Raw genomic sequence first — 19,165 nt, 5'->3', positions numbered from 1 at the left:
GTGTGTGTGTGTGCGTGTGCGAGGGTGTGTGTGTGTGTGCATATGCATGTGTGTTTGTGTGTGTGCGCGTGTGTGCGTGCATGCATGCTACACCTGGACTGGCGCAGCCCCTGCTTGTGTGTGTGTGTGCGCGTGCGTGTGCAGGGGGATGTGTGTGTGCATATGCATGTGTGTGTGTGTGTGTGTGTGTGTGCATGCATGCTACACCTGGACTGGCGCAGCCCCTGCTTGTGTGTGTGTGTGTGTGCGCGCGTGCGTGTGCAGGGGTATGTGTGTGTGTGTGCATGCTACACCTGGACTGGCGCAGCCCCTGCCTCTGTGTGTGTGTGTGTGTGTGTGCGTGTGCGTGTGCAGGGGTGTGTGTGTGTGTGTGTGCATGCTACACCTGGACTGGCGCAGCCCCTGCCTCTGTGTGTGTGTGTGTGTGCGCGTGCACATGTGTGCGTGTGTGCATGCTACACCTGGACTGGTGCAGCCCCTGCTTGTGGGGGGCTGCGGGGGTGCTTAAGCTGGGCTGCTGCAGCCCCAGCTTGCTCCTGCACAATGTCACTGGGCTTCCCCCACTGCGTTGCCTTGGAGCTGGAGGCGCCTGGTCTCCTGCAGCCTGTCCCACGGCTGGGGTGACTGGGCTTCCGCCTCTCACTTAGCTCCTGGCCCTGCACCCTCAGCCCCGACTGGGCTCCCGTCTCTCCCCTCCCAGCCCAGCGCTGGCTGCAGGGCCGCAGGGCGCACCGGGCGGGGCGGGTGGCTCTTGCGGGTGCCGTGCCGGTTCCTCACCGTCGCAGGTGGGGTTTGCCTCCTACGTGTGGGGCTCTGCCCACGTGTCCTTTAGGTGAAAGGGAGACTCTAGGCGGTAGAAGAGCCCCTTCCCCGAGGCCATGCGCCGTTTGGAACACGTGCATTCGCTGGGGTGGAGGGGAGCGTCTGTCTTGCGAGCGGGGAGGACGCAGGCGCGTGCGGGAGAGCCGCGGTTTTGGGGAGCGAGGAGGAGGGGTTAGCAAGCAACAGCAGGGGACACAGCTGGTCGGGAGCTGTGTGGGAAGAGCGCAGCAGCAGACAAGAAAGCAAACAGGATGTTGGGAATCATGCAGAAAGGGATGGAGAATAAGACGGAGAATATCCTATTGCCTCCCTCTAAATCCACGGAGCGCCCTCCGCGAGGACACTGCGGGCAGGTGTGGGTGCCTCATCCCAGAACAGATCTCTTGGCATTGGAAAAGGTTCAGAGAAGGGCAACAAAATGATTCGGGGTTTAGAACGGCTGCCATAAGAGGAGAGATTAATCAGACTGGGACGTTTCAGCTTGGAACAGAGGAGACTAAGGTGCGCAGAAAGTGAATAAGGAAAAGTTATTGACTTGCTCCCAGAACACAAGAACTAGGGGCACCAAATGACATTAACAGGCAGCAGGTGTAAAACAAAAAAGTATTTCTTCAGGCAACACGCAGTGCCCTGCGGAACTCCTTGCCAGAGGATGTTGTGTGGCCAGGTCTTTAAAGGGTTCAGAAAAGCACTAGATACACATGGAGGGCAGGTCCGTCAGTGGCTGGAACATGGGCACTGCCTCCGCAGGTCGGCCCTTCTGCCAGAACCCTGGAGTGGACAGTTACAGCCACCCATGGCCATTCAAGGGAGGCAAATAGTGAGCAAGGAGCCGCCTTGGCCCCTCCTCTCGCTCCGCCGTGGTCACGGCGCGTGGGCAGCCTGGTGGTGGCCGAGGTGGCACTGGTGCTGGGGGAAGGGGACACGCAGATTTCCAGAGCGGCAGGGGCCGGAACACGCCTGCCGCTCTGTCCTGGGATTCCTGCCTGTCTCTCTAGCCCACTCCGTGGGGCGGGAGAGGCCGGGCTGGGCCTTGGGTGCGGGGCGGGTGCAGAATCCCTCTTCTCAGGCTGGCACCGCTTCTGCCCTCAGCCGCATCTCTGGCTGGGCCGCGCCCCAGCAGGACGGGCGTGGAATCGGCACCAGGCTGATGCTCCCGATTCTGGAGCAGGACCTAGGGGGCCCCATCAGCAGCCGTGCCAGGGGCTGGGTCCCGTTTTCTCCATTGGCGCTCGCCTCACTTGCTCCAGGCGGCACCCAAAGAGCAGGGCGAAGGGCTGAAAGGCCCGGCCGGGTGTGTTGGGGGGGATGTGCCTGGTGGGACGCTACCCCTCAGTGCAGCTCTCGCTCCCTGACCCCCCAGGCAGTGGGGCTCTGTCACGTGCTCCCCTCCCAGCTCTCGCTCCCTGACCCCCCAGGTAGTGGGGCTCTGTCACGTGCTCCCCTCCCAGCTCGCGCTCCCTAACCCCCCAGGTAGTGGGGCTCTGTCACGTGCTCCCCTCCCAGCTCGCGCTCCCTGACCCCCCAGGCAGTGGGGCTCTGTCACGTGCTCCCCTCCCAGCTCGCGCTCCCTGACCCCCCAGGCAGTGGGGCTCTGTCACGTGCTCCCCTCCCAGCTCGCGCTCCCTGACCCCCCAGGCAGTGGGGCTCTGTCACGTGCTCCCCTCCCAGCTTTCGCTCCCTAACCCCCCAGGTAGTGGGGCTCTGTCACGTGCTCCCCTCCCAGCTTTCGCTCCCTGACCCCCCCCAGGCAGTGGGGCTCTGTCACGTGCTCCCCTCCCAGCTCGCGCTCCCTGACCCCCCAAGCAGTGGGGCTCTGTCACGTGCTCCCCTCCCAGCTCGCGCTCCCTGACCCCCCCAGGCAGTGGGGCTCTGTCACGTGCTCCCCTCCCAACTCGCGCTCCCTGACCCCCCAGGCAGTGGGGCTCTGTCACGTGCTCCCCTCCCAGCTCGCGCTCCCTGACCCCCCCAGGCAGTGGGGCTCTGTCACGTGCTCCCCTCCCAGCTCGCGCTCCCTGACCCCCCAGGCAGTGGGGCTCTGTCACGTGCTCCCCTCCCAGCTCGCGCTCCCTGACCCCCCAGGCAGTGGGGCTCTGTCACGTGCTCCCCTCCCAGCTCGCGCTCCCTGACCCCCCAGGCAGTGGGGCTCTGTCACGTGCTCCCCTCCCAGCTCGCGCTCCCTGACCCCCCAGGCAGTGGGGCTCTGTCACGTGCTCCCCTCCCAGCTCGCGCTCCCCCTCCGCCATGCAGCCATCGCTGTGCCGCCTGCCAGGCCCAGGCACCTCCCGACGCCCATTCTCAGCCTGGACAGCATTGCCCCCGGCCCTGTCAGGAAACGTGCCTCCCTCCTGCAGGGGACCCGGGGCCGAGGCCCAGGTGCCCTAACCAGGCAGTGCAAGCTGGGAAACCACCGCTGAGGCCCCTTGCCTGGAGCTTAGCCCCCGGACTGTGCTGCCTCCCCCCGCAGCGGCAGGACCTTCTGCCTGGGGCCAGGACGCTCTGCTCCGGAGCTGGGGGAGGGTTTGTTTCCTCCCTGTGAGAACCTGGCCCGCTGTGGCGGGAGGGGCCCTGCCAGCACGAGGGTGCTGGGAGCGAGCTGGAGAACACGGCCCCCTTTCCTTCCTCGCCCGGCGCGTCTGCTGGGCCCGGCGTGGGGAGGGGGCGGGCGGCTGGCGCACCGGGACCCGCAGCTCAGCTGTGTGACGGGCTGTTGTCTCTCTCTGACAGGCCAACCCTGCTCCCATCATCGTGAACACGGACTCCTTGGAGCCAGGGATCTCCGTAAGTCTCCTGGGTTTCTCTATAGAGCCAGCATGTTAACCTGCCTGCAGGAGCCCTGGGGAGACGCTGGCAGTGGCAGGGCACCGAGGCGGTGTGGGCTTGGCTCTGGGACGGGCAGGGCACCGAGGCGGTGTGGGCTTGGCCCCGGGAGGGGCAGAGCACCGAGGCGGTGTGGGCTTGGCTCTGGGAGGGGCAGGGCACCGAGGCGGTGTGGGTTTGGCCCTGGGAGGGGCAGGGCACCGAGGCGGTGTGGGCTTGGCTCTGGGAGGGGCAGGGCACCGAGGCGGTGTGGGCTTGGCCCCGGGAGGGGCAGGGCACCGAGGCGGTGTGGGCTTGGCTCTGGGAGGGTCAGGGCACCGAGGCGGTGTGGGCTTGGCCCCGGGAGGGGCAGGGCACCGAGGCGGTGTGGGCTTGGCCCCGGGAGGATCAGGGCACCGAGGCGGTGTGGGCTTGGCCCCGGGAGGGGCAGGGCACCGAGGCGGTGTGGGCTTGGCCCCGGGAGGGGCAGGGCACCGAGGCGGTGTGGGCTTGGCCCCGGGAGGGGCAGGGCACCGAGGCGGTGTGGGCTTGGCCCCGGGACGGGCAGGGCACCGAGGCGGTGTGGGCTTGGCTCTGGGAGGGGCAGGGCACCGAGGCGGTGTGGGCTTGGCCCCGGAAGGGGCAGGGCACCGAGGCGGTGTGGGCTTGGCCCCGGGAGGGTCAGGGCACCGAGGCGGTGTGGGCTTGGCCCCGGGAGGGGCAGGGCACCGAGGCGGTGTGGGCTTGGCTCTGGGAGGGGCAGGGCACCGAGGCGGTGTGGGCTTGGCCCCGGGAGGGGCAGGGCACCGAGGCGGTGTGGGCTTGGCCCCGGGAGGGGCAGAGCACCGAGGCGGTGTGGGCTTGGCCCCGGGAGGGGCAGGGCACCGAGGCGGTGTGGGCTTGGCCCCGGGAGGGGCAGAGCACCGAGGCGGTGTGGGCTTGGCCCCGGGAGGGGCAGGGCACCGAGGCGGTGTGGGCTTGGCCCCGGGAGGGGCAGGGCACCGAGGCGGTGTGGGCTTGGCTCTGGGAGGGGCAGGGCACCGAGGCGGTGTGGGCTTGGCCCCGGGAGGGGCAGGGCACCGAGGCGGTGTGGGCTTGGCTCTGGGAGGGGCAGGGCACCGAGGCGGTGTGGGCTTGGCCCCGGGAGGGGCAGGGCACCGAGGCGGTGTGGGCTTGGCCCCGGGAGGGGCAGGGCACCGAGGCGGTGTGGGCTTGGCTCTGGGAGGGGCAGGGCACTGAGGCGGTGTGGGCTTGGCCCCGGGAGGGGCAGGGCACCGAGGCGGTGTGGGCTTGGCCCCGGGAGGGGCAGGGCACCGAGGCGGTGTGGGCTTGGCTCTGGGAGGGGCAGGGCACCGAGGCGGTGTGGGCTTGGCTCTGGGAGGGGCAGGGCACCGAGGCGGTGTGGGCTTGGCCCCGGGAGGGGCAGGGCACCGAGGCGGTGTGGGCTTGGCTCTGGGAGGGGCAGGGCACCGAGGCGGTGTGGGCTTGGCCCCGGGAGGGGCAGGGCACCGAGGCGGTGTGGGCTTGGCCCCGGGAGGGGCAGGGCACCGAGGCGGTGTGGGCTTGGCTCTGGTAGGGGCAGGGCACTGAGGCGGTGTGGGCTTGGCCCCGGGAGGGGCAGGGCACCGAGGCGGTGTGGGCTTGGCTCTGGGAGGGGCAGGGCACCGAGGCGGTGTGGGCTTGGCCCCGGGAGGGGCAGGGCACCGAGGCGGTGTGGGCTTGGCTCTGGGAGGGGCAGGGCACCGAGGCGGTGTGGGCTTGGCCCCGGGAGGGGCAGGGCACCGAGGCGGTGTGGGCTTGGCCCCGGGAGGGGCAGAGCACCGAGGCGGTGTGGGCTTGGCCCCGGGAGGGGCAGGGCACCGAGGCGGTGTGGGCTTGGCCCCGGGAGGGGCAGAGCACCGAGGCGGTGTGGGCTTGGCCCCGGGAGGGGCAGGGCACCGAGGCGGTGTGGGCTTGGCCCCGGGAGGGGCAGGGCACCGAGGCGGTGTGGGCTTGGCTCTGGGAGGGGCAGGGCACCGAGGCGGTGTGGGCTTGGCTCTGGGAGGGGCAGGGCACCGAGGCGGTGTGGGCTTGGCCCCGGGAGGGGCAGGGCACCGAGGCGGTGTGGGCTTGGCTCTGGGAGGGGCAGGGCACCGAGGCGGTGTGGGCTTGGCCCCGGGAGGGGCAGGGCACCGAGGCGGTGTGGGCTTGGCTCTGGGAGGGGCAGGGCACCGAGGCGGTGTGGGCTTGGCCCCGGGAGGGGCAGGGCACCGAGGCGGTGTGGGCTTGGCTCTGGGAGGGGCAGGGCACCGAGGCAGTGTGGGCTTGGCTCTGGGAGGGGCAGGGCACCGAGGCGGTGTGGGCTTGGCCCCGGGAGGGGCAGGGCACCGAGGCGGTGTGGGCTTGGCCCCGGGAGGGGCAGGGCACCGAGGCGGTGTGGGCTTGGCTCTGGGAGGGGCAGGGCACCGAGGCGGTGTGGGCTTGGCCCCGGGAGGGGCAGGGCACCGAGGCGGTGTGGGCTTGGCTCTGGGAGGGGCAGGGCACCGAGGCGGTGTGGGCTTGGCTCTGGGAGGGGCAGGGCACCGAGGCGGTGTGGGCTTGGCCCCGGGAGGGGCAGGGCACCGAGGCGGTGTGGGCTTGGCCCCGGGAGGGGCAGGGCACCGAGGCGGTGTGGGCTTGGCTCTGGGAGGGGCAGGGCACTGAGGCGGTGTGGGCTTGGCCCCGGGAGGGGCAGGGCACCGAGGCGGTGTGGGCTTGGCCCCGGGAGGGGCAGGGCACCGAGGCGGTGTGGGCTTGGCTCTGGGAGGGGCAGGGCACCGAGGCGGTGTGGGCTTGGCTCTGGGAGGGGCAGGGCACCGAGGCGGTGTGGGCTTGGCCCCGGGAGGGGCAGGGCACCGAGGCGGTGTGGGCTTGGCTCTGGGAGGGGCAGGGCACCGAGGCGGTGTGGGCTTGGCCCCGGGAGGGGCAGGGCACCGAGGCGGTGTGGGCTTGGCCCCGGGAGGGGCAGGGCACCGAGGCGGTGTGGGCTTGGCTCTGGTAGGGGCAGGGCACTGAGGCGGTGTGGGCTTGGCCCCGGGAGGGGCAGGGCACCGAGGCGGTGTGGGCTTGGCTCTGGGAGGGGCAGGGCACCGAGGCGGTGTGGGCTTGGCCCCGGGAGGGGCAGGGCACCGAGGCGGTGTGGGCTTGGCTCTGGGAGGGGCAGGGCACCGAGGCGGTGTGGGCTTGGCCCCGGGAGGGGCAGGGCACCGAGGCGGTGTGGGCTTGGCCCCGGGAGGGGCAGAGCACCGAGGCGGTGTGGGCTTGGCCCCGGGAGGGGCAGGGCACCGAGGCGGTGTGGGCTTGGCCCCGGGAGGGGCAGAGCACCGAGGCGGTGTGGGCTTGGCCCCGGGAGGGGCAGGGCACCGAGGCGGTGTGGGCTTGGCCCCGGGAGGGGCAGGGCACCGAGGCGGTGTGGGCTTGGCTCTGGGAGGGGCAGGGCACCGAGGCGGTGTGGGCTTGGCTCTGGGAGGGGCAGGGCACCGAGGCGGTGTGGGCTTGGCCCCGGGAGGGGCAGGGCACCGAGGCGGTGTGGGCTTGGCTCTGGGAGGGGCAGGGCACCGAGGCGGTGTGGGCTTGGCCCCGGGAGGGGCAGGGCACCGAGGCGGTGTGGGCTTGGCTCTGGGAGGGGCAGGGCACCGAGGCAGTGTGGGCTTGGCTCTGGGAGGGGCAGGGCACCGAGGCGGTGTGGGCTTGGCCCCGGGAGGGGCAGGGCACCGAGGCGGTGTGGGCTTGGCCCCGGGAGGGGCAGGGCACCGAGGCGGTGTGGGCTTGGCTCTGGGAGGGGCAGGGCACCGAGGCGGTGTGGGCTTGGCCCCGGGAGGGGCAGGGCACCGAGGCGGTGTGGGCTTGGCTCTGGGAGGGGCAGGGCACCGAGGCGGTGTGGGCTTGGCCCCGGGAGGGGCAGGGCACCGAGGCGGTGTGGGCTTGGCCCCGGGAGGGGCAGGGCACCGAGGCGGTGTGGGCTTGGCTCTGGGAGGGGCAGGGCACCGAGGCGGTGTGGGCTTGGCCCCGGGAGGATCAGGGCACCGAGGCGGTGTGGGCTTGGCCCCGGGAGGGGCAGGGCACCGAGGCGGTGTGGGCTTGGCCCCGGGAGGGGCAGGGCACCGAGGCGGTGTGGGCTTGGCCCCGGGAGGGGCAGGGCACCGAGGCGGTGTGGGCTTGGCCCCGGGAGGGGCAGGGCACCGAGGCGGTGTGGGCTTGGCCCCGGGAGGGGCAGGGCACCGAGGCGGTGTGGGCTTGGCCCCGGGAGGGGCAGGGCACCGAGGCGGTGTGGGCTTGGCCCCGGGAGGGGCAGGGCACCGAGGCGCTGTGGGCTTGGCCCCGGGAGGGGCAGGGCACCGAGGCGCTGTGGGCTTGGCTCCGGGAGGGGCAGGGCACCGAGGCGGTGTGGGCTTGGCTCCGGGAGGGGCAGGGCACCGAGGCGGTGTGGGCTTGGCCCCGGGAGGGGCAGGGCACCGAGGCGGTGTGGGCTTGGCCCCGGGAGGGGCAGGGCACCGAGGCGCTGTGGGCTTGGCCCCGGGAGGGGCAGGGCACCGAGGCGGTGTGGGCTTGGCCCCGGGAGGGGCAGGGCACCGAGGCGGTGTGGGCTTGGCCCCGGGAGGGGCAGGGCACCGAGGCGGTGTGGGCTTGGCTCCGGGAGGGGCAGGGCACCGAGGCGGCGTGGGCTTGGCCCCGGGAGGGGCAGGGCACCGAGGCGGCGTGGGCTTGGCCCCGGGAGGGGCAGGGCACCGAGGCGGTGTGGGCTTGGCTCCGGGAGGGGCAGGGCACCGAGGCGGTGTGGGCTTGGCTCCGGGAGGGGCAGGGCACCGAGGCGGTGTGGGCTTGGCCCCGGGAGGGGCAGGGCACCGAGGCGCTGTGGGCTTGGCCCCGGGAGGGGCAGGGCACCGAGGCGCTGTGGGCTTGGCCCCGGGAGGGGCAGGGTGGCATGTCCACCTCCCTCTTGCTGCTTGGTTTTCTCTTTCCATTTGAGGTGCTGGTGCCGTGTCCCCTTCCCCCCCTCCCCCTCCCCCGTGCCCGAGGCAGGGCAGCCGGGCAGTGAGGCAGAGGTGCGGGCTGTTCCCCTCTCTGCCCCTCCCGTTCCTCCCTTCTGCCTCCTCATGGCCACTTGCCATCTCCGCCCCCCGCGCCCAGCGCCGGCCGGGAGCCCGTCTCGGCTCTTCCTCCTGCCCCGTGTTGCATTATTAGCGCACACTAATCACCATGGCGACAGCCGGCAAATGATCACGGTCGGCTCCAGAGGCTGATCCTGGGGGTGTGAGCCGGCGTGTCCAGCCAGCGGGCGCCTTGTCTGGGGAGGGGCTCCCTGCCTGCACCCCCAGGGCAGGCCCGGTGCACTCTGTCTTAGCGGCACCACCTCCGGCTTTACACAGATCCCAGCTTGCTCCCCAGGCCGCGGAAATCCGTGAGCCGCGCCTCTTCTGGAGCCGTGCGCCCTGCCTGTGGCCACTGAGTCTCCCCTGAAGGGTCAGTCAGGCGGTTCCCGAGCCAGCGGAGACCGAGCGGCCACTCGGGAATTCCCAGCCCGGGACGTCTCCTGGGCCTGCCGCTGCGCCCCCCAGCGACAGCACTGGCTTCCCGTGCAGCCCAGCCCGTGGGAAGTGTCCCCCAGGGACTCCCCGGGCTGCGCTAAGGCCAGGCCCCGCCCCAGAGGCTGACGGCAGGCGTGGGGCTGCCCCCGCTCAGGCTGCAGGCAGTGGGGCGCATGGCTCCGGGCGGCGCTGGGGGGCCACGGCAGGGGCTGAGCCACCCGCCTCCACGCTCAGGGTGCAGTACCTGCGCTGGCCCTCCCAAGCACCAGGAAAAGCCGCCCCCAGCGAGAGCTGCCTGGTGCCCGGCGGAGAGCGGGTGGGTCCATGCTTCCAGCTTCCCCGAACAGACGGCTTCAGACCTGAGCGACTCGCCCAGGGTCCGGCGCCTCCCTCCCTTGCACTGCCTGGTAGCTGCCCCGAGGGGTGGGGGCATAGCTCGGCGGCGGAGCATTTGCCTGCGGCTCAGGCAGTGCCCGGCTGCCCTCCTGAAATCGCCACCTCTGACCTAGATGAATCGGTGGCGGCTGGGGCCAGCGATGGCTCTTGGCCAGGGTGGGCAGGGCTGGGGCCCTGGCCTCTGGGAACGGGGCATGGGAGGGATCATGGAATGGTTCCCTGTTGTGTTCACTGCCCTGAGGCACCCGGCCCTGGCCACTGTGGGCCCACCCAGCCTGGCCGTTCTCTTGGTTACAGAGTGGGCCACGTGGAGCCACGGCTGGGCCTCCTGGCGCTGGCCGTGGTCCCCAGGGGCGGGCCCAGTAGAACACTGCATGCCTCATGGGCGCTGCTGGCCTCGCCTTGCCCCGCTGAGCTGTCCCAGGCAGTCCCCTGGGCGGCCTCTGGCAAAGGTCCCTACAGCAGTCACGGTGCCCTCCTGGTCACCACGCTCAGAGGGCCTGGGGGCCCAGCTCGTGCCCAAGCCCCCCGGGGCGTGTCGCACTCCCTCTGTGCTTAGTACCAGCCGTCCCCTGGCCCCGGCTCCTGCCTCCCACCCGTGCTGTGCTCGGGTCAGCGTGTTCCTGCGCCACCCCCGGGAACGTGGCTCCGTGGATCCCCGTTGCCTGGTACTTCAGGCGACTGTGTCTTAGCAACACTGGCGGTGCCTTTGCCACGCTGCAGCAGACAGCCAACGGCAGGAAGGCCGCTTTGCGCACGGCTGCTGCCAGCCTGGCTGATCCCAGGCTCTGCCCTGTGGCGGTAGCCGTAGCTGGCAGTGTGGGTCTGTCACACAGCAGCTGTGCCTGCTGGCCCTGGGGCTCTCAGGCCACAAGGGAGCGTTCTGGTCCTCGCGGCTGGGCCCGGGCCAGACCCCTCCCCTGCGGCTGGGCGCTCGCCTCCTCCATCGCGCCGCATTGACGCTAGTTCACGCCAGCCAGTGGCTGTGCCCCACGCAGGAGGGGGAAGCGCAGGCCCCTCCCCGAGGCCTCTGCCCGTCTGACCTGGGGGGATCCCCCCATGTGGTGCTCAGTTATCCCCAGGGCGTGTGGGGGAGACCCGCAGGCAGACACCCGGGAACGACTTCTCTGTCGTAATTCAGAGCCCGCCCCTCCCGCCCCTCCTCCAGCCATCGAGAGATTTGCTGCCCGCAGTGGTGGATGCATCCTGTGCATCGTAAGGGTCCCACCCTTCCGCCCCTCCCTCAACTTCAGTCCTGAAACAAGCCGGGTTTGCCCCCTGCGCCCTGGCAGGGCTGTCCCAGAGCTCGTCCGATGGTTAGAAACCTGCGTCTGAGTTCAGGCCAGCGTTTGTGGCTGGCCAGTTTACACCCCTGGGCCCAGGTCGAGTAGCTCCTCTGCCCCCGTGTCTATCCCTCAGCCGAGGGGTAAGGTTAGTTCCAGCCAAGGGGTTTGGTTCGAACTAACGCGTCCCGGCGCACTTCCACTTTTGAAACAGCTGGCCAGTGGAGTGACGCGCCGGCGGGATCCTGCGGATGGAGCGCGGGATATTTAAATCCCCACTTCATTAGCAGTTTGTCGCCTGCATTTGCATCCCGCGTTCGAACGAGGTGCAGGTGGAGACGTGCCCTCTGGAGCTGTGCGTGCCACTGGCAGGCTGCTGGTCTTTGCTTGCTCGGTGGCGGTGGAGGGTTGGCAGGGACGCTGGTCTGCCTGTGTTTCTGCGGGGGGCCCCTTCTCCGCGCTCATGCGTGTGAGCCGTGGTGTGTGGAGGCCGAGAGCAGGGGCTGCAGGGCCGGGTGGAGGGCAGGTACACGGGCAGTTGGGGGAGGGGTTATGTTCCTGGAGTAGGCCACCATGGGGCTGTGACGGCGCGTTGGGGGTTCCCCGTCTCCTGCACCCCGAAATGGCACAAACAGACTGTACCAGCCAGTGGAATTGAGGGTGGTTTATTGCTCCTCCAGCACAGCGCAGCACAGATGTAATCTGGTTACAGGAACTGGGCTAGGATGCCTCAGGCCCCCTTGAGATGGGGGAGACTGGGCCCCTAAAACTCCAGCTCCTCTCCCTAGGCTGTCTCATCCATCCTCTCAGACAGCCACCAACCAACTAACTAAATTCCCTTGCAGCCCTGCCCCCCCAGTCAGGGCAGCATTCCACCTTCCTTTGTTCCTCTCCATGGGGGGTGTCTGGCCCCTGGCTCAACCAGTTTGGCCTTACCTCTGCCTAGCGAGGTTTTCCCTGCTGGGTCTTGCTCCAGACAGCAGGGGTCACCACAGCCCAGCAAGTACCCCCACTACGTCACAGTTCTCCCCCCTCCGAGAGCGAACTGAGCAGGGTCACTCCGCTCGTGACCTGGGGAAGTTCGGGTCCTCTGCGTGGGAACCCGCCCCGGGGACATGGGTGCTCCCCTTGACTCAGGCCGGCCGTGGCGAGGCCCCACATGAGCTGGCTTCCCTCTGTCCACTCGCCGCCCCGCTCCAGGGCGACTGGTGCAGGCCTGTCCTCGGGGGTCACACCCACCCTTCCCCTGGCCTTGATCTCTGGCCAGGGTCTCTTGGGCCGGGGCCATGAGCCCAGTGAGCCTTCTCTGGACAACCAGGTCGGCTTCCACCCCCGAAGCTCCATCCAGGGAGGTCTTCCCCTCCCATAACTCTCTCAGCGAGCCCAGAGGGTCTATCTGGGGTAGAGACCCCCAAGCCGCTTTCCTCCTGTCTTGGGCCTTCCCGCCCCTCTGGCAGGAGTCACAGGACCGGCAGTACCGCTGCATGGCTGTAAAGATTCCCGGCCAATAGAAGTGCTGGAGCAGCTTCAGCCGGGTGCTCCGGATCCCCCGGTGGCCCCCAACGGGGACATCGTGGGCCAAATACAGCAGCTTGAGGCGATACTTTCGGGGGACGACCAGCTGCCGCTGGACCCCCCATGCCCTCGCCTTCCTGGGGGGGAGCCACTCACGGAACAGGAGCCCACGCTCCCGCAGGAATCTCTCCTGGCCACCTCTCCCCCGGGGCTGAGCTGCATGGAGGCCAGCCTGGTCCCTCAGCCTCTGCAAGGAGGGGTCTGCCTGCACCTCAGCCTGGAATTCAGCTGCTGAGGCAGGGACCGGGACCTGTCCCCCACCTCTGCCTAGGTCCGGAGTCCCAGCCTGGCTGGACCCCGTGTCCACTGGGATAGGACCCTGAGGACGCTGCCAGGAGTCCTTCCCTGGACCCACGTTGTCAGCCCCCCGCTGGCTCTGGCTCCGGGTAGTGACTAGAGCCCGCTGGGATTCATGGGGCCACTCCTCTAGGTCATTCCCCATCAGCACCTCGGTGGGCAAGTGCGGGTGCACCCCCACTTCCTTGAGGCCCTCCTTCGCCCCCCATTCCAGATGCACCCTGGCTACAGGCACCTTAAACGGGGACCCGTCTATGCCCTTCAGGGTCAGCTGCGCGTGGGGTAGTATCCGCTCTGGGGCCACTATGTCGGATCGGGCCAGAGTCACCTCCGCCCCCGTGTCCCAGAAGCCCGTCACCTTCCTACCATCCACCTCCAGGGGTATGAGGCACTCGCTCCGCAGGGGCCGTCCTGCCCCCACCCGGTACACGGAGAGATCCGCCTCCTGAGAATCAGACCTCCCAGGGGAGGTGCACTGAGCATCCTTCCCCTCTCTCTGAGCTGAGGTTTGCCTGCCAGCCCCTGCCTCTGGGGCAGCCTGCCCTTCCTCCCGCCCCAGCCAGTTAACCCTGGAAAGTCCCCGGTCCTGGGACCTGGTGCACTAAGCCCTCTTGTGGCCTTTTTGCCCACAGCGATGGCAAGTTAGGCTTTGGGCTGTCTCTGTCCAGGCCCTGGCTGGTTCTCCGGGGCGCAGACGACCTGTTCCTTGGTCTCGCCCCGTAGTTGACTCCCTCCGTCGCTCAGCCGAGATCCGGTCTCTGCGCGGTTCCCTCTCTCTCCGGGACTCCCGTTCACACCCGGACCGGCTCTCCGTGAACTCATCCGCCAGTCTCCCGGCCTCCTGGGGGTTCTCTGGTCTCCGGTCCTTGAGCCACAGCCTCAGTTTGGGTGGGCACGCTTCATAGAACTGCTCCATCATGACCAGCTTGAGCAGCTCCTCTGCGGTCTGGGCTCCGACTCCAGACACCCACTTGAGGCAGTATTGCGACAGGCGGGAGGCCAGGTCCACATAGGTCTCCCGTGGCCCTTTCTGTACCCCCCGGAACTTCTTCCTGTACATCTCGGGGGTCAGCCCGAACTTGTGCAGCAGGGCCTCCTTGACTCGGTTGTAATCCCCTGGCTGTAGGTCCTCCAGCTGACTGAGCACTCCGGCCGCCTCCTGGTTCAGTGCGGGGATGAGCTCCTGCAGCCAGTCAGCTGGGGGGACCTGTTGCAGCCCACAGGCCCTCTCAAAGGAGCTGAGGAACCCGTCTATGTCGCCCACGTCCTTCAATTGGGCCACCGTGAGCCTCTCCAAGCGCCTGGCATCCCCGGGACTCTGGGGCCCATCCACTCTTGGCGCAGCCGGTGCCCCGCCGGTTCTCCGCTCTGCCATGGCCAGCTCATGTTGTCGCTGCCTCTCTCGATCTTGGCGCTCCTTCTCTCGGTCCTGTACTTCCAATTCCTTCATCCGCAGCTGGATCTCCAGCCGCCGCAGCTCCGCTGGGCTGGCCCCTGCCCTAGATGGGCTACGGCTTGCAGGCCTCCCGGGAGACGCTGTCTCATCTCTCCGGTGGGTTCCAGCGCTCCTCCCCCTCTCTGAGCCTGACACACTCTCAGGGGGGGTCTGGCTGCTTCCCCTGGGGACAAGATCCTGGACCTGTGGCTGGTCATTCTCTTCCAGCTGGGTAATCAGCTGGGCCTTGGTTGCTTTCCGCACAGGCAAGCCCCTCTCTCTGCACAGCCCCACCAGCTCTGCCTTCAAGAGTCGGGCGTAGGCCATCTGCCCGCTGGTCCCCTTGGTGCAGACTCACCAGTCTAGTGCTGCAGCGCCCCACGATTCCCAGGAACCGCTTCGCTCTGTCTCCAGCACGCCTGGCTCCAGGGCTCTTGCTTCTACTGCGCCTTGTCGCTCGCCGCTGGGAGCTTCATCCACGGGGTGCAGTGCATCCCACCCCTGACACCAGTGTGACGGCGCGTTGGGGGTTCCCCGTCTCCTGCACCCCGAAATGGCACAAACAGACTGTACCAGCCAGTGGAATTGAGGGTGGTTTATTGCTCCTCCAGCACAGCGCAGCACAGATGTAATCTGGTTACAGGAACTGGGCTAGGATGCCTCAGGCCCCCTTGAGATGGGGGGGACTGGGCCCCTAAAACTCCAGCTCCTCTCCCTAGGCTGTCTCATCCATCCTCTCAGACAGCCACCAACCAACTAACTAAATTCCCTTGCAGCCCTGCCCCCCCAGTCAGGGCAGCATTCCACCTTCCTTTGTTCCTCTCCATGGGGGGTGTCTGGCCCCTGGCTCAACCAGTTTGGCCTTACCTCTGCCTAGTGAGGTTTTCCCTGCTGGGTCTTGCTCCAGACAGCAGGGGTCACCACAGCCCAGCAAGTACCCCCACTACTTCACAGGGGCACCGGAAGCCCATCTGGAGGGTGGACTGACGGGAGCGCCTGCCGCCAGTTAAGGCTGTGGGCACACGATAAAACCTTCCCTCAGGCGAGTTGGGGCAGGAGACAAGGGACGGACCCCGGGCCGGGCTGGGCCGTGCAGGAGACAGACCCCAGGCAGCCAGCAACAGGGCCTGTCCCAGGCGTCGGGGAGGAGCTACCCAGGAAGGGTTGGGGGCGTGGCCCAGGGAGGGGCCGCTGTTCAGTGGGGCAAGGGCCAGGCCTCACAGCCCACTCGGGGCTACCCCACAGGGCCCTGGGCTGGAACCCGCAGCAAGTGGGTGGGACCGGCTGGTGGGCTGCTCAAGGAGGGGAGACACTGGCCCACCGCAGGGCCCGGGGCTGGCCGATGATCAGAAGGGCTCTGGGAGCGAGGGCCCTGGCCTCTGAGGCGCACACGAAGACCCGCCAGGGAGTGCAGCACCCGGGGATTGGCCCAAACATGCACCAGTAGCTCAGGCAGAGGGCTTGGGGTCAGCACAGAGATCACCATGTGCTGGAAACCAGCAACTCGGGCCAGGTGCTAAACAGAAATAGGGACCCTAAGCTGGGGGAGAGGTAGAGACGCAGGGAAGGGTCCAGAGTGAGCTGGACAGATTAGAGGATTGGGCCACAAGAAATCTGATGAGGTTCAACAAGGGTGCATATTAGGAGGCATTAGGAGGAGCGTTGCCAGCAGATCCAGAGATGTCATTATTCCTCTTTATTCAGCTCTGGTGAGGCCACATCTGGAGTATTGTGTCCAGTTCTGGGCCCCCCACTATAGAAAGGACGTGGGTGCATTGGAGAGGGGCCAGTGGAGGGCACCAAAATGCTGAGGGGGCTGGAGCACATGACCTATGAGGAGAGACTGAGGGACTTGGGTCTGTTTAGTCTGCAGAGGAGAAGAGAGGGGGGATTTGAGAGCAGCCTGCAACTTCCTGAAGGGGGGTGTGACGGGCCAGGTCAGGGCACCACTGCGGGCATCCGCTCAGGGTGAATTGCTCAAAACCAGGGCTCCCCACAACCCCACACTGGAGACCTTCCAAACAGGCCACACACCAGTCACACCGAGCGCTCCAGCTGCCAATCCGGCCAGCAGGAACCTCACGAGCAAAACCCCTCAGACACCCCAGCTCTCCCTGCGCCCCAATCAGCCCCGGGCCTGCACACGGGTGAGGGGTTATAGAACCCGACCTCACCTACCCCGAAGGGGTCCTCTAGTCCCAAAGAACCAGCCACAGATCCCTGGTCAATTTACACTCTGGCTCTTACCCACAAGATCGCGCTGGGCCCGTCCTTTAGAATCTACAATCTGAAGGTTTATTACCAGAAGAAAGACAAGGCGGAGAGGGAGGCTGTTGCGGCGAGTTCGTGACATGCACCAGTCTCCCAGTTCTCGATACAGGCTCTCAGCAGAGATGTTACAACCGGCCAGCTTAGCAGTCTCTGGTGCACGTCCTACGGCAGGACGGGGCAGCAGCCCTCCCCGGCTCTGTCCCTCGCCAGGCTGCAGCCCGGATCGGTAGCAAGATTAAAGACACGGTGGAGGCCGCGTCCGCCTCCTGGCATCTTATATCCATTGCTGGTGTCTCCCAGGCTGGAGCGGGTCACATGGCCAAGTGACCTGTCTGTTTCACACGCAGCCGCCGTTATGCCCTGGCTGGTTTGCAGGGCCCAGACGCATCCTCAGGTGTGTGTGGGCCACCCTGAGAGCCGTGGGCCTGGGGGCCCTGCTAATTAGCACAGTCACTGACTGGACAACCCTTCCGTCCAGCCGGCAGCACAGGCCCATCGCTCCGTCTGGGGCAGAGAACGTTCACAGCCCCAGCCAGAGCCCACAGTCACAGCTCCGCATACCCACGTCACACAAGTGCACGCGTGGCAGACACAGAATCAGCAGGACACAAACCTTCATTTGACACATCACGTGGCCCCTTTGTACAGACTTTAGGGCAAACACCCCGCCCCCCGTGGGTGCCTCGGTGATCTATCTGTTCCCTTTAAAATCCAGTAACGTGACGGGGTTTCAAAGAGGCTGGCGAGAGGCTGTTCTCAGTGGGGGCGGATGCAGAACAAGGAGCAATGGGCTCAAGCTGCAGTGGGGGAGGTCTAGGTTGGACATTAGGAAAAACTATTTCCCATGGAGGGTGGTGATGCCCTGGGCTGGGTTCCCTAGGGAGGGGGTGGGGTGTTTAAGTCCCGGCTGGACAAGGCCCTGGCTGGGTGATTGAGTTGGGATTGGTCCTGCCTTGGAGATTCTAGGATTCTACGGGGGCTGCCTGGCCCCAAAGGTTTACTGAGCCAAGGGCTTTGGCGAGAAAGGCCCGTGAGGGGGCAGAGCAAAGAGCTAACCCACTTGTCAGTGTTGTGGTGCTCAGGGTGATGGGAGAGGGAGGAGGAGGTAGGCAAGTCGTGCTAGGAGGAGCGCCTGGAGGAAGGGAGGAGACCCATAAGATAGAACCGTTAGCCCAAGGAAGGGCTTGACTCTGGGTGGAAGGAGACAGCTGTTTGACAGCTGCACAGCTGCTTGGCCATATGTGTCCTGCATCCAACCGGAATTTCGCGGAGCAGCATTGCTGAGTCAGAGCGACGTGCTTGTGGCCAAGGTTGGATTGCAGCAGGCAGCCTCCACCAGGCCTGGCACTGACACTGAGAGAGGGAGGGGGGAGCCGGAGGGGAAAGGTTTTCCTAACGCTCCCCGAGAGATGCAGCTGTGATGTGATCGCCGCCCGTGGGTAGTGAGGACAGCCTGATTCCAGGGCAGAGCGTGTGCTTGGACTGCACCCAGCTGTCCCCCACCTGTTCCAGAGCTGCCACTGGGATGCAGTGGCCTCCGAAGCGCTCGGCACACCCGGGCACGGGGGGTTCCCACGGGGTGAAAACTGCCCTGGAAAGAGTAGGAGAGACGAATGGGCTGCACAGCTGGGCCTGGCGATGTGAGCAGTGTGGGGCCGGGACGCCCCTCCTCCGGGCGCCAGGTGCCAGGAACACGCCCTGGCCCAGAGTGCAGAGAAGCACGCAGGCCAGTGCTCGGACCGGGGAGGACAGGGGATCGGGTGATGGGCTGGGACCCCGGCTGCCCTGGATATTCCTAGTGCTTGAGGGCTGTGCCGTCCGTCCCGTGATCTCCAGAGTGTGCTTGGCCTGGCAGGGTTCCGGGGGCAGGCGCATACTTGGGCCTCGCTAGGGAGTGCGAGAGCACTTTCCGAATATCCTCAGGGAACCAGTCAGACCGTGCTCAGTGCCCTCAACCCTTTCTCGCTGGCTAGGATGCAAAGATCATCTGCATAAATGAAATCTTGGCCCTTCCCTGGCCGTTCTGCTTTGCCCGCTCCTCCGCAGAGGTTGTACAGCAGCAGCCTCCACCAGAGCCGCTGCCAAAGGCACTTCACGCCTCCACTGTGCAGCCAGATCATCTGCCGCCACCTCCTCCTCCCGGCTGCAGCTCTGACGCCTGACGCCCCAGGACCCGCAGGCCATTGTGTGCCCCTTCCCCTTCCGGGTAACTCGGAGGCAGCTCAGCACGCCATGGCACAGCCTTGCCAGGGAGCGCCGGGTTCTGGAAATCATTCCTTCGGGACACGGCTTAGGTGGGGCGGGAGGGGAAATCTCAACGTCAGGGTGGGTGAGCACAAGCCTAAATCGTGCAGGGCGGCTGTGGAGTCCCCCCCATCGGAGGTTCTTAAGAACCGGTTGGACAAGCACCTGTCAGGGAGGCCTGGATCATACCCGGCCCTGCCTCTGTCAAAGGCACCGGACTAGGTGACCTTCCAGTCCGCCTTGCTCCGTCCCCCCTCTCAGCTCTCCCTCCCACCCCTGCCGTGCCGTGACTCATGGCAGATGTCCAGTCGCTTCAGGAGCTGGGCCTGGCGGAGTCTCTGTGGCGTTCCAAGGAAAGAGGTTCTGCTGCAGCTGTCTCCGTACCCTGACAACGATGGAGGAGCTGGATCTCCTCCTTCAGCGTTTCCGGTTGCCATGGCGAGCCTGGCCTCCAGGGTCCCAGCTTTGTCCTTCCATGAGTGATGTAGCGAGTGATG

General features: G+C 67.6%; 1 protein-coding gene across 5 annotated transcripts in view; it reads left to right on the top strand.

Annotated features, from left to right (window-relative positions):
• Positions 1 to 19,165, top strand: part of DLG3 (discs large MAGUK scaffold protein 3) — a 183,511-nt gene that overhangs the window by 72,132 nt on the left and 92,214 nt on the right. For all 5 annotated transcript variants that reach the window (XM_089781780.1, XM_089781778.1, XM_075917662.2 and 2 more), the window contains one exon: positions 3,550 to 3,603. In XM_089781780.1, coding sequence (XP_089637906.1) covers positions 3,550 to 3,603 — 54 coding nt within the window. The remainder of the gene's footprint in view (positions 1 to 3,549; positions 3,604 to 19,165) is intronic.

Source organism: Pelodiscus sinensis, chromosome 13 (genome assembly GCF_052426305.1).
Source record: "Pelodiscus sinensis isolate ZL-2025 chromosome 13, ASM5242630v1, whole genome shotgun sequence".
Taxonomy (NCBI): Eukaryota; Metazoa; Chordata; order Testudines; family Trionychidae; genus Pelodiscus; species Pelodiscus sinensis.
The sequence above is the reverse complement of the archived record's forward strand: the minus strand, read 5'-3'. Positions and strand labels throughout refer to the sequence as shown.